Below are 15227 nucleotides of genomic sequence, written 5' to 3' on the forward strand. Positions count from 1 at the left end.
CTCCAACACAACTAGAATCCCAATATTTGGATTCTAGCTGGAAAAGAGAATGTTTGCATTTATACTCTTATTACATTTAGAAATTAGAATGCTAGCAAATCTAATTTTAGGGAACATTAAAAAAATTCTCAAATTCCTTAGAACCAAACCTCAGAAATCTAATTTGCATTTAGAGGAAGAATTTCTCGATACTCCAGTTTGAGTCTGGTGTCCGCTGTGCTTCCTGGCTCCCCGTACAGACCTCTTTGGTAGCACCTTCATGCCCTATTACTGTTATCACCCATTTACTTCATAACTTCCCTTCTAATCTTATGAGCTTTTTAATGGCAGATTATGTGGCTTTTACTTCTGGATCTAGTACATAGGAGGAATTCAATTAATGTTTGCTGGATGAAGGACCAAACAAATAAGCAAAGGAATAAATGGATGAATAGCACGAACTTAAGTATTTAAAGGATGCAAAAGAAGACAACACTTAAAAATCTCTAATTGGAAGAATATAAACATGTACACAGGATAATCAACAAAAAAGTATAAGATACATTATTAACTGTATGGTTCCAGCCTAAGAGGTAGAGGAGTTAGAAAAGAGACACTACAGATCAGTGGAGCTGGACTTCAAAGGAAGGAAAGGACTGGAATGGTCAAAACAGATGCTTTAGTATGAAGCTAAGGAAGCTGAAGCTTTAGGAGCCCTCACTTTCATGGGGCTCTCCCAAAGCCCTAGGAGGGGATCCTGGCACTGTGCCCAAATGATCTCCCTTTCTGGTTTTTCTATATATATATTTTTTTGCAATGTGTTTCTCCTTCTCCTTCTCCTTCTCCGTCTCCGTCTCCTTCTCCTCCTTTTCCTTCCCCTTCCCCTTCCCCTTCCTCCCCCTCCTCCTCCTCTTCTTCTGGTAAAATACACATAAAATTTATCATCTTAACCAGTTGTACAGTCCAGTAGTGTTAAGTGTACTCACATTGTTGTGAAACAGATCTCCAGATCTCTAGAGCTATTTTATCTTGCCAATCTGAAATTCTATACCCATTAAACAACTTCCCTTTTTCCTCTCCCCCTTCCCATCCCTGGTAATCACCATTTTATTTTCTATTCATATAGATTTGACTACTTTAGATACCTCATTTAAGTGGGATCATCTAGTATTTGTCTTTCTATGACTGACATTTCACTTAACATAATATTCTTGAAGTTCATCCATGTTGTAGTATGTGACAGGATTTCCTTCTTTTTCATGGCCAATACTCCACTGTATGTATATAACACCTTTTGTTTATCCATTCATCCGCTGATAGACACTTGGGTTGCGTCTGCCTCCTGGCTACTGTGATAAGCGCTTCTATGAAGATGTGTATGCAAACATTTAAATTCTTTTTGGATACATATCCAGAAGGGGGATTGCTAGATCATGTGGTAGTTCTATTTTTAATTTTTTGAGAAATCTCAATACTGTCTTCCATAGCAGTTACATCAGTTTATAATCCCACCAACAGTATGCAAAGGTTTCAATTTCTCCACATCTTTGTCAACACTTGACACTTTCTGTTTTTGATGTTTTAAGAGTTTTGTTTTGTGGGTTTTTTTTTTTTTATAGTAGACATCCTCATGTATGTGAAATGGCATCTTATTCTGGTTTTGATTTGCATTTCTTTGATGATTAGTGATGGTAAGTGTCTTTTCATATGTTTACTTGCCATTTATGTATCCTCGGAGAAAAATGTCTATTCAAGCCCTTTGCCTATTTTTTAATCAGGTTATCTGATTTTTTATTCTTGAGTTGCAGTTTTCTACATATTCTGGATACTAACTTCTATCAGATATATGACTTGCAGGTACTTTCTCCCATTCTGCAGGTTGCTTTTTCATTCTATGGATTGTATCTTTGATGGACAAAGTTTTAAAAATTTGATGTAGTCTAACTGTTCTATTTTTCCCTGTACTTTCGGTGTCATACCCAAGAAATCCCTGCCAAGTCCAATGTCAGGAAGCTTTCCTCCTGTGTTTTCTTCAAAGAGTTTTATAGTTTTAGGTCTTAAAGCTTAGGTCTTTAATTCATTTTGAATTTATTTTTATATACGGTGTGAGACAAGGGGCTATCTTAATTCTTTTCCAACTGGGTAGCCAGTATTCCAACACCACTTGTTGAAAAGATTCTCCTTCATTCCTCATTCAGTGGTCTTGGCACCCTTGTCAAAGATGACTTAACCATATATGTAAGTATTTACTTCTGCCTTTCTATTTTATTCCATTGATCTTTTTGCCTGTCTTTATGCCAGTATTGCACTGTTTTGATTACTGTAGCCTTGTAATATATTTTGAAATTAGGAAGTGTGACTACTCCAACTTTGTTCTAAATGACCAATTATTTTTATAATGTGTGCAAAGACAAGGTATTTTCATCACTCTTAACCCATATGATAAAAACCACAGCCTCTTTCCTTCTCAACTTTTCCCCATCATGATTCCCAGTCAGTAGAGTTAGAGTGGCTGCAGGCACTTTAGGGATCTGTAAAAAAGAAATTTAAATTGGTGATATATTCATTTTGGGCTTAGTAGAAAATATGCACATGGTTCTCAGTCATTTCTGTGTATGGCCGAGTTATTGTTAACTACCCTTGTATACAAAGATGTTACTGGGCCAACTTCCTCTGAATCATGATAGAAGTGTGCAGGGCCAGATCATACCATGATATAAATGTGTCAATTCAAAGAGTATTTCACGGTAGTCAACGTACAAGAAAAAAAATCAAGCTTGCAATATAAAGGATACTTGATAGAGATTTTCCCCAAAGTTGATAACAATCTTTAAAATTTATATAATGTTACTAATAACAAGTTGTGAGGCTGAAAGGAACTTTGCTAATCTGTCAATATGAAAAACCATATTCTGGTCACCCATGTTGTAACATTGTAACAAACAATGAATAATCTTTCTATTCTCTTTTTAGAAAATATCACAGAATTATAATATGAAAGGGCAACAAAGACTATACAGCCAAGGGGCACCTGGGTGGCTCAGTGGTTGATCATCTACCTTCGGTTCAGGGAATGATCCCAAGGTCCTGGGATCGAATCCCACATTGGGCTTCCTGCAGGGAGCCTGCTTCTCCCTCTGCCTATGTCTCTGCCTCTCTCTCTCTATCTCTCATGAATAAATTAATAAAATATTTAAAAAAAAGACTATACAGCCAAAAAATGTAGAGAAAGTCTCACAGTGATGTGTTAAGTACCAAATAAAAATATTATTGCTATTTTTCTGAATTTTATATCTGTCAATTTCTTAAAAGTTACCATTTTTGTATTTCTTTCCTCATTATAAATAAATGTTCAAAAATAAATAAATAAATAAATAAATAAATGTTCACTTCTGTACAACTTGTATTTGAAATTAATGCTCTTAAAGAGCATTCTCACAAAACCTAGATTCACTCCTGGTCAGAAAGAAGGAGGGTCTCTTTGCCTGCACAAAGGCATATAGTGGAGAAGGAAGTGAAACACACATGGAACACTTTATGGAGAGCTACTGGATGGATGCAGAAAGATCCTTTAATTAATTAACTAAATAATTAATTAGGCTTTTTAAAAAGTAAGCTCTATACACAACATGGGGCTTGAATTCATAACCCCAAGATCAAGAGTGACATGCTCTACCAACTAAGCCAGCCAGGTGCCTCAAGATCCTTTAAACAATAGAAGAAATATGCATAGGTAGGCTAAAGGCAACTTAATGGAGGCCCTCAGAAGCAAAGAAAAAGTTCAGACTTGGATATATCTATTTAGCATCTTTTGCTAAATAAACAATAATCAACTGGCTTATAGGTAAAGGTGCTTGGAGAATAGTGACAAAATCAAGTCTGTTGGAATATACTTAAGAAAGCATTGAATGTAAAGTCAAACATGATATGTTATCAATTCATTTTCCTTCTGCTAATAAAAAATAAAATATTCTGGGGTTAGGATTTTTAATAACTCCGCCTCAGATTTTCAAAGTGGATGTGTAGAGCAGGGATTCTTAGCAGTTAGACATCTTCATTCACAGTATAATATATTTATTGATATTTTTTATGCCCCATTGGCAGTGACCAAGCTGACAAAGGTCTCTATCCTTGCAGAGCTGAAGATCTATCAAAAAGCCTTAACCTGCCTACCGTGTGTGCCTCCTCTCTACCACACTCTTCACTTTTCCTTCACCCTAAACTTCAGTGCACAGACATTCCCAGCAGAACAAGGAACCTAGGCAGAGTGCTTAGGGCAGAACTTGTCTCCACACCACCTAGTGATCATAACATTTTAGAGAAATAAGCACTAGCTTCTCTTCATGATACCCCTGGAGATCCTTGAGGCTGAACTTACATTTCTTTGATTATAATCAGTATTTCAAACATTTCAAAACATTTTACAACTACATGACAATAATAACATCTCCAAGAAAGAATTCTTAAAACACTACTTTCAAGGAACTGGACAAATACATCTTGCCTTTCAAATAATGTTTTTCCATAAAGGCAGCTATTTTGTCCATAAGTAATAGATAAGCTAAATAATTAACCACTGAACCTGTAAGTAGTAGCCACCCACACAGTTTGTTTCATTTTCAACTATGAAATACAAAGCTCCTGAAGTTACTCTTATTGTAATTAATCCATAGCCTGGACATCCAAGAAAAACCTCATAAAACAGAATTCAGAACTTATTATGTATGATTCTGAGACTCTTGGGGGAAACAAAGATGTTCAGAGAATTAATTTTTTTCAGTAACTTCAATGCAAATTATAAAATTTATTAGCAACAGGCAGTTTCCCAAAGACCTAGTACAAAATGTTTATGGTTATACTAAAATTCCTAGCAGCAAAAATTCCATGAGCATAACTATCATCTATTGAACCTCTTTGTGGCATTTTCAAAATACCAATTAATTGAAAATAAAACTCATTTCCTTTCTCTTAAAAACAATCTAAGAAGATTACATAGAAATCCAACTATTATTCTGATGTCCAGCTTACTGCTATGTAATAATGACTGAGTTTACACAGAGTTCGTTTTGGTACTTCTTAATAAGTTTATTTCAACATATACATATTTCAATGTTTTAAAGAAAAAATGGTGAAAAACTGATGGTAGAATACAGAAAATATTAAAATAAAAACACCTCTTTCCAATGGCCAAAATATCAAGGTTTGTGTTTTGAAGATAATCATCTATAAAACAAGTGATTTGGAAATACTTTCTTTTTTTTTTTCCTTTGTGCATGTATGCATCTATTTAGGAAATACTACAAGCGCTGCTCCCATTTTTTAAAAGCAAGGACCCAAAAGAATGATTGCAAAAGAACTTAGTGTTAAATTTGGTGGATAAACACGAAACAAGGAATATGCTAACAAAAGGAATTCTCAGTGTAGGGATGCCTGGGTGGCTCAGCTTGTCCCTGGCTCAGGCCATGATCCAGGGTCTCAGGATTGAGTCCCACATCAGGCTCCTGCCTGGAGCCTGCTTCTCCCTCTGCCTATGTCTCTGCCTTTCTCTCTCTGCGTTTTCATGAAAAAAATAAATAAAATCTTAAAAAAAAAGGAATTCTCAGTGTAGAGGCTAGGGAAAAATAAACTTTAAAAAGTTGCACTGCAGTATAAGATGAATCTTAGGAAGACAGAGTTGTAAGTTAATGAATTAGAGTAGGAACAGAAATGAAAATAAGGTAAAGACAAGCTGCTAGAATTAATGAAAGGTCTGTATAATTAATAATTCAGAAAAATTAAAAGGGCATTTTATAACTAGATATTTTAAGTTGGGAAGAATGTAATTAGTAAGAAGAGAATTTAATCAAGATACCAGACTTAAGACATTTAAAAACTAGCACCTCAAGCACAAAGCCATATTACAGCACACTAGAGTAAAAGAGCAATGTTGACTCCATAAATTACATTCTTCTCTCCGAATCAATATAAAGCCATCTTCAACACTTTGATTTCCATATAGGTCTCCCATGTAAGCTCTGAACAGATTCTCCCTTAAAAAAGGGAAATAAAAAAATATGGCACCCCCAGGGAGTTGAAATACAGGAACTGACATAATTAATTCTACCAACAATCCCTAAAAAGGGGATACTGTCGGGATCCCTGGGTGGCTCAGCGGTTTAGCACCGCCTTCGGCCCAGGGCATGATCCTGGAGTCCCGGGATCGAGTCCTACATTGGGCTCCCTGCTTGGAGCCTGCTTCTCCCTCTGCCTGTGTCTCTGCCTCTCTCTCTCTCTGTGCCTTTCATGAATAAATAAATAAAAATCTTTTTAAAAGGGGGGGGGATACTATCTATGTGATGTGTTATAAAGTGAGAGTTAAAAAAATTTAATATGTATCCTTTAATACAACATATATAAGAGATTGTCATTTCAACATAAAATTAATGCAAGTGATTAATTTTACTTTTGGGGGGGTACTAAGTCTTTGAAATCCAGGCTGCATTTTGCATTTAAAGTACATTTAGGGGATGGATCCCTGCGTGGCTCGGTGGTTTGGCGCCTGTCTTCGGCCCAGGGCGAGATCCTGGATTCCCAGGATCGAGTCCCACGTCGGGCTCCCTGCATGGAGCCTGCTTCTCCCTCTGCCTGTGTCTCTGCCTCTCTCTCTCTCTCTCTCTCTCTCTCTGTCTCTCATGAATAAATAAATAAAATCTCAGTAGTGTTTAGTACTTTCTCATTGTTTTACAACAGATTTCTAGAACTTTTTCATTTTGTAAGACTAAAACTCTATACACATTGAACACTGATTCCCTCTCCTCCCTTCCCCCAGTCCTTGGCAGTCTTCACTTTTCTACTTTCTGCTTTTATGATTTTTAACAGTAGATACTTCATGTGAGTAGAATCATTCAGTATTTGTCCTTTGTCATTGGCTTATTTTGCTTAACATAATGCCGTTCAGATTCATCAATATTATAGCATGTGACAGGATTTCCTTCTTTTTTAAGGCTTCATAATATTTCTTTGTTATGTATATACCACATTTTCTTTATCCACTCCTCTGCCAATGGACATTCAGATTGTTGTTATGAGTACTGCTGCAATGAACATGGATGTGCAAATATGTCTTTGAGATCCTGCTTTGAGAAATTTGTTTTTAATACTGAACTTTCATAAAATGAACAAAAGATTCAAAAAATTCAATCAACAAAGACTTACTAGAAAAACGGAATCACTGTAGTATGTTAAAGGCAAATACCTCTTGAGAATATGAGTCAATTTAAGCTTAGACTTGTTTGTAATTAGATTTTAAAAAATAAATTAAAAAGAAGCTAAACTGATGAATACAGTTGACCCTTGAGTAACACATGTTTGAACTGTGCAGGTCCAGTTAAATGCAGATTTTTTTTTCAATAAGAACAATACAGTGCTGTAAATGTACTTTCTCTTCTTTATGATTTTAAAGCATTTTTTCTCTAACTTTTTTTTAAGAATATAGTATAGAATATATAAACATACAAAATAGGTGTCAATTGACTGTTTATATTATCAGTAAGGCTTCCAGTCAACCGTTGGCTATTAGTAGTTGAGTTTTTGGGGAGTCGAGAGTTATATGTAGATTTCTGACTATGTTAGAGTCAGCGCCTCTTGTTCAAAGGTCAACTACACACCAAAACCAGTATTTAACTGCAAATAATTTACAACAAATAATCTGCCTACAGACATCTAGACCATCACTGGTCTCATAAATAAAACCAAATCAAGAGTCTGTCTTGGATGGAAATATTTTATATAAAATGAGCTTTCAAAAAGCATAGTCAAACACAATCTATGAACAAGTATCCACTTATGCTACTTTTTAAAAAGCGGTTATAGTTTTATATTTACTCCTGTGTTGAACACATTATGTGATTAATGCAGTGTGAGTTTGATGTAGTAATTATATGGCAATAAACTTAGCTTGTCTGATTTGTTACAGTAGCTCGTAAAGTAAATATCCTCAGAAAAATGATTATATTAGATATACTAATAGTTAATAAACCTCATTAAAAAGCAACAATATTGGAACAATATATATACACAAAGTGTTTAAAGCTATATACTCTACTAAATCTTATTCATACATATACCAGAATTCAGCACAACTGATCTAAATATTAACAGTTTTGCATAGATATTTCTCAATATCAAAAGTCAATTATTTTTTAGGAAGGCTTTCTACATGCATAACTACCCTAATCTGCCTGTTAATAGAACTTAGTTCCATTGAAATAAACATCACAGAAATAAAACAATTTTTTAAAAACTTCTAGTGCTTATGGTAAAAATGCTAAATGATGAAACCAAGGAAAGTGGCATAGATCAGCTAATAAAAATAATTTTAGTCCCAATACTTACAAGATTTTGCCCTATGACCTTGACATTCCATTATCCTTGTGCTCCATCTGCCTCCATAAATGAAATAGGCTATTCATACAAACTGAGACCAAAGAGTGAGAGTCATTTTGAAAATCAAATTGAAAAAAGTTAAGTTAGATCTCTGCCTCACATCATACACAAAAATAAGTTCAGTTCAATTAAGATGTAAAGGTAAAAAAAAAAAAAAAACAGGACAACTAAGGTACTTTATTACCTTAGGGTAGGGACAACTTCTCTCAGCAAGCACAAAATATAGAAGCTATAAAGGCTGATGGATTTTACCACATAAAAATGTTTTATTAGTATAAAAGATACCCTAATGTTAGAAGATAAAGATTGGGAGAAAGTATTTAAAACATCTCAAAAGACAAAGGTTAGTGTCTATATTTTAAAAAGGGCTTCTACAAAGCTATCAAAACAAACAATCCAATAGAAAAATGGAAATAATATGCAAATAAGTGATACACAAAATTTTAAAATCTATGGCCAATAAACCAAAAATATTCCATCTCATTAGTCAGCAGAAAAGTGCAAATTAAAACAATAAAATATTAGGGGTGCCTGGTTGGCTCAGTCAATGGAACCTATGACTTTTGATCTTGGGGTTTTGAGTTTAAGCCCCACACTGGGTAGAGAGATTATTTTAAAACAACAATGCACATACAATACTATTAGAGTGGCAAAAATTTAAGGATAATTTTATTGTCATCAAAGGTGAGGAGAAATAGGGATTCTCATACGGTATTGATAGAAAGGATCATGGGTATAGCTTCTTTAGAAGGCAATTTGCTAGCGGCTACCTCCATGTATAAAAATAAAATATACAGCCCAAACCAACAGTTCCATCTCTAGAAATTTATTCTATAGAAATATACCTGTAAATAAAGATACAAGAATAAGGATGCTCAATGAAATATTATTTGTAATAATCAAAGAAGTAGAGACCACCAAAATATCTACTGGAGAAGAATGATTATAGTCCATCCATTCAACAAAATGTTCTGCAGATATTTAAGAGAATGAAATAGACTCTGAAAGATGCCAAATTAGAAAAGCAAGTCACAAAAAAAAAAAAAAAAAAAAAAGGAAAAGCAAGTCACGGAGCAGTGTGAAGAAAAGAGGCGAGAACGACCCCCGGACCGGCCAAAGCCCGCGTGCCGCCGCATCCCCGTGTCCAGCACTTACGTCCCGCCGCCGTTGCCACCATGCCCAAGAGAAAGGCTGAAGGGGGTGCTAAAGGAGATAAAGCCAAGGTGAAGGATGAGCCGCAGAGAAGATCTGCAAGGTTATCTGCTAAACCTGCTCCTCCAAAGCCAGAGCCCAAGCCTAAAAAGGCCCCTGCAAAGAAGGGAGAGAAGGTACCCAAAGGGAAAAAGGGGAAAGTCGATGGTGGCAAGGATGGAAATAACCCTGCAGAAAATGGAGATGCCAAAACAGACCAGGCACAGAAAGCTGAAGGTGCTGGAGATGCCAAGTGAAGTGTGTGCATTTTTGATAACTGTGTACTTCTGGTGACTGTACAGTTTGAAATACTATTTTTTATCAAGTTTTATAAAAATGCAGAATTTTGTTTTACTTTTTTTTTAAGCTATGTTGTTAGCACACAGAACACTTCACTGTTGTTTTGGGGGAAGGCCATATGTCACTAATAGAATATCTCCGAAGCTAGATTGATAACAAGAAGGAAAAACACCTTCCTCTTCTAGTTTTGAGAAACTTCCTCTTGGCTCCCAGGAGGAGGGATTCCTTGATGTTGACACACATGAGCCACCTTGGTGGTGTGGAAAAACTAAAATTCATTTTTTTATGTCCTCTTCTTCCTTTCTGTCTTCAACATAGACTTGACTCCCTTAAACCCAGAGACCTGTTGGAACCTGATCCCATGAAATGGTTCCCAGTATGTCAGGCAATCTGCACTTTACGGTGTCACCACTGAGATGGCATCCCTCAAAAGAGTTCCTTTTTTTAGCTTGTGGATCTTCAGATTGATAATTCTGCCATTTTCATTTCATTTCCTGAAAGTCAGGGTCGGCTTGTGAAAAGTTGTTAAACAACATGCTAAATGTGAACTGTCAACCCTCACTCTAAACTTTCCCTGTTCAGAGCATCACATGAAGACTTCATTGGGTTTTATAGTGGCTTTCTGATTTTGGTAGTCCATTGAAGAAGGGAGTTTGAAAGTTGTTGTATACTGTTAACGATCGTCCGCTCATGTCCTGCCTGAAATACCATGATTGTTTATGAAAAGTATCTTTAACAAAGCTGGATACAGTTTGGCTTGGAAAAAAAAAAAAAAAAAAGCAAGTCACAGAAGAATTACACTGGGGAAAAAAAGAACCCTATTTAGTTGTTTTAAGACAGACAGAAGGGATCCCTGGGTGGCGCAGCAGTTTGGCGCCTGCCTTTGGCCCAGGGCGCGATCCTGGAGACCCGGGATCGAATCCCACGTCGGGCTCCCGGTGCATGGAGCCTGCTTCTCCCTCTGCCTATGTCTCTGCCTCTCTCTCTCTCTCTCTCTCTCTCTGTGTGACTATCATAAGTAAATAAAGAAAAAAATATTAAAAAAAAAAAAAAAAAGACAGACAGAAAATGAGGTGCCTTGCTGGCTCAGTTGGTAGAGAGTGTAACTCTTGATCTATGGGTTGTAAGTTCAGCCCTACATTGGGTATGAAGCCTACCTAATGAAAAATAAATAAATATAAAAAATAAAATAAAATATACAGAAAGTATTTACAAAGATGGGGGGGGGGAAGGGTAAAAGAAGAGTCTCACTTTTATTTCTATATCTGTATTTACCACTTGAATGTTTTATGAAAAGCAAGTACACTTGCCCTTTGAACAACATGAGGGTTGGGGCACTGACTCCCCAGCACAGTTGAAAATCTGAAAATTATTTCTGACTCCCCCACAACTTAACTATGAATAGCCTGCTGTTGATTGGAAACCTTACTGATAACATAAACAGTCAATAAACACCTATTTTGTATGTTATATGTATTCTATACTGTATTCTTATAATAAAGTATGCTAGAGAAAAGAAAATGTTTTATTTTTTGTTTTGTTTTGAGTTTTTATTTAAATTTCAGTTAGTTAACATATATAGCGAAGGGGAGCCTGGGTGGCTCAATCAGTTGTTTCCGATTCCTGATCTCAGGATTGTGAGTTCAAGACCCATGTTGGGCTCCATGCTAGTGTGGATCCCATTTAAAAAAAAAAAAAAAAAAACAAGCAAAAAAACAAAAACCATAGTGTAATATTGGTTTCAAGAGTAGAATTTTGTGGGATCCCTGGGTGGTGCAGCGGTTTAGCGCCTGCCTTTGGCCCAGGGCGCGATCCTGGAGACCCGGGATTGAATCCCACGTCGGGCTCCCGGTGCATGGAACCTGCTTCTCCCTCTGCCTATGTCTCTGCCTCTCTCTCTCTATCATAAATAAATAAAAATTTTTAAAAAAAGAGTAGAATTTTGTGAAGAAAATGTTTTAAAATCATAAGGAAAAGAAAGTATATTTACGACACTCTATCATATTTGTCTGGGTCAATCAGAAAAGTGTCTGACTCTTGATCTTGGGGTTGTAAGTTTGAGCCCCATGTTGGGTGTAGAGATTACTAAAAATAAATAAACTTAAAAAAACATTCTGTGTGGGACACTTGGGTGGCTCAGCAGTTGAGCACCTGCCTTCCGCCAGGGTGTGATCCTGGAGTTGCAGATGGAGTCCCACATTGGGCTTCCTGCATGGAACCAGCTTCTCTCTCTGCTTATGTCTCTGCCTCTCTCTCTCTGTGTCTCTCATGAATAAATAAATAAAACCTTTAAAAAAAATTCTGTATATAAATGGACTTGCACATTTCAAACCCACGTTGTTTAAGAGCCAATTGTATTATTTTTATAATTAAAAAAAAACAAAAGAGGGAATCCCTGGGTGGCTCAGTGGTTTAGCACCTGCCTTTGGCCCAGGGCGTGATCCTAGAGTCCTGGGATCGAGTCCCACATCAGGCTCCCTGCATGGAGCCTACTTCTCCCTCTGCCTGTGCTCTGCCTCTCTCTCCTCTGTGTCTTTCATGAATAAATAAATCTTAAAAAAAAAAAAAAAAAAGAATGAGTGGGCATTTCATAAGTCATTTGGCAATGTGTACACTTCCAGGACCTAGAATGTAGTATTCAGTTTCTAGGTGCTACTATCCAGGATTCAATCATCCTCTGCCAACTGCAGTTCTAAGATATCAAAAAAAATAAAAATAAATAATAATAATCTTTTTATTTTTGTTGCCTCAAACAAAAGAACATATTGCCTTTGCTCCCACTCCCACAGAAGAGGTAGACAGGTCTATGGGAGGAGTCTAGTGAGAAGAGTCACTTCTGCTTTATCATTTCAATATATGACAGCAGACAAGGCCCAGGAAAACAAAAACAAAAACAAAACCAGAAACACAACAAAACAGGACTCTGCTATGAAAAGGCGGTATGAGACTCATGAAAACAAAACAAGGTAGGGACATAACGCACCACTGGCTGTCTGAAGCTCTCTAACAGAAGTACCATTTGTATAACATAAAACTTGTGGGAGAATCTGCCCCAGTGATGCTTTCTGAATACCTAAAGAGGCTGATCCAGGATAGGGGTTACTGGAGCAGGTTTTTAAAGATAAAGACTGGTTTGTTTGGGAAATGGATACCCTCTGGAGAACAGAACTTTCATCTGTGCTTTAAAAATAGGCTTAATGCCATTTTCATTGCTTCCCCCAACTCCCTCTTATCCATGAGACTTTGATCTTAATACCGGCACAGTTTTGTTAACCATAGTACTTTTTAGGAACACAGCTACCAAGGCTGGCAAAAGATTTGGGTTCAGGAGATATTAGAAAACACTTTAATGTCAGAAAGATACAGGTTCAAAGCTTAACTTCCATTTCAAATTGCATTCCCATGGACAAGTTACCTACCATGATCTCTGAGTAAAATGGTACACTGTCAAAAATTAGAAGTAACAGACACAGCATCTAAGCAAAGTACTTTGTGCACAGAAAACCCTCATCAAATGGAAGCTATAATTTTTATATTATAAGACCTTTCACCAGAGTGTGGGGTTGGGGGAGTGGGCAAGAGGGAGAAAAATATCAACTGTTCCTTTAATTCCACCAGGACTAGATGTTTGGCATCCTACTTTGCTAAAGATGAACTGATTTCATAAGCCCATGTTGAATATAAGTGCATTTGACAGAATACAGCAAAGTTAGGATTTATATTGTAAGCTATTTTTAAAACTGCCTGGTTAGCAAATTAAACCAGCTGTGAAAATATCCTGGTTTCCATTCACAACAAATACAAGACAAACATTCTCCTTTAATGAACCTGGCCTCATGGCAGCACAGCATATTCTGCATAATTCATTCCTAAGGGTTTTGGAGACATCATTTTCATAAGACAGACCAAAACTATACTATTTTCTAGGAAAAAAAGAAAAAAAAAGATGAGAAAGAGGAATTTCTTTCTACAGATTTTCCGTAAATTCCACAAATTGCTGTCCCATTTAGCTTAGGAGACTACTGTATGAATAAAAGATAGTAGTTATGTCAATACTTCAGGCCAGCCTTAACAGTGCTTCTTTTAAAAGTCTTCTTTAACCAGTCTTCTCTGCAACACAATTTTTCAAGTTCTGTGGCAAAGGGATGGAAAAAATCTGCTCATTGCCACTAAAAAGCTACTGAGGACTCCCACTTTCAGATTTAAAACTGATCCCTCTTTAAGAAGTCAGGGGGAGACATCTTGAATTATTTAGAATGTTGGCTAAGTTATATTATTTATAATTCCCATTCCTTTAGGGAAACAATTTGTTATTTAAACAGGGAACAGAAGTATAAATAAATAAATGGAATAGAATTTCAGGAAGTACTATTCAAATAAATTCACACTTGGAATGTAGGGAAATAGTCTATTAATTTAGTGCACTTCATAAAGACAAAGGTAAGAAAAGAATATACCATTTTAAACTTTCTTTGGATATCAACCAGACTGAATTAGTTCAATTTGGAACATCCTGAGCCTTTAAAGCCTTTGCTAAAGTGTAACATAAATTTTGATTAGCCAAGTGTGAAAAACTACAAAGCCAACTTTCTTGTCCCTCCAGTTAGTTTGTCTATAAATAGAAGCAATGCATTAACAGCCACCAAAGCAACTGGTGAGTTCCACAACGTATACATCCTCTGCAAACATGCTCTCAGCATGTTTAACCAAAGTGCTTCTGAAGATCTGTAATAGGACCCTTTTTAAATAAACTGTGACTCACTGTTTGCTTTCTTCACCAGGAGGTGGAGTCTTGCCATGCCCTTCCATTACAAAATCCTCCTGTTCCACCTGCAAAGGTAAGTACCACAGGTCAGCAGCAGTAGTCAGTAACTAAGATGCAACTTACTCAAAGTTCCAGGGCCTGCCCTGTACAGAACCACATGGTCACCACACTATATTGCCTGGTACAGAAGCCTGGGCCAGTGGCTTTCAATCTCCAGGTTTGCTCAAGGCATTTCTCCCTGTGTAACTAGATTTGTGGAACAGAAAAGGAAGCGTGTTGACTTGCAATTCACATAATTGTAACAAAAAATTAAAATCCAGACTATAATAAAGAATTGCTATGACTCAGTAAGAAAAAGACAATGTACCAGAAATTTTTACAACATAACTGAGTAGGAATTTTACTGAGAATACACAAATGAAAAGATGTTCAATCTTATGTCAACCAGGAAAATGCCAATCAAAACCACAAAGAGATGCCATTTCACAACTATCGGGTTGGCTAAAATGAAAAAGTTGGGCAATACCAAGTGTTGACAAGGACACAGAGGAATAGCGATGTTCATTTA

General features: G+C 36.4%; 1 protein-coding gene and 1 pseudogene across 12 annotated transcripts in view; one reads left to right on the top strand and one right to left on the bottom strand.

The window, feature by feature from the left end:
- The window catches only part of TNRC6B (trinucleotide repeat containing adaptor 6B), a 243984-nt gene that overhangs the window by 130942 nt on the left and 97815 nt on the right, over positions 1–15227 (bottom strand). For all 12 annotated transcript variants that reach the window (XM_072843849.1, XM_072843852.1, XM_072843848.1 and 9 more), the window contains one exon: positions 14657–14724. In XM_072843849.1, the coding sequence (XP_072699950.1) occupies positions 14657–14724 (68 nt within the window). The remainder of the gene's footprint in view (positions 1–14656; positions 14725–15227) is intronic.
- On the top strand, positions 9481–9948 carry LOC140642794 (non-histone chromosomal protein HMG-17 pseudogene; annotated as a pseudogene).

This window comes from Canis lupus, chromosome 11 (genome assembly GCF_048164855.1).
Source record: "Canis lupus baileyi chromosome 11, mCanLup2.hap1, whole genome shotgun sequence".
NCBI classification, from domain to species: domain Eukaryota; kingdom Metazoa; phylum Chordata; class Mammalia; order Carnivora; family Canidae; genus Canis; species Canis lupus.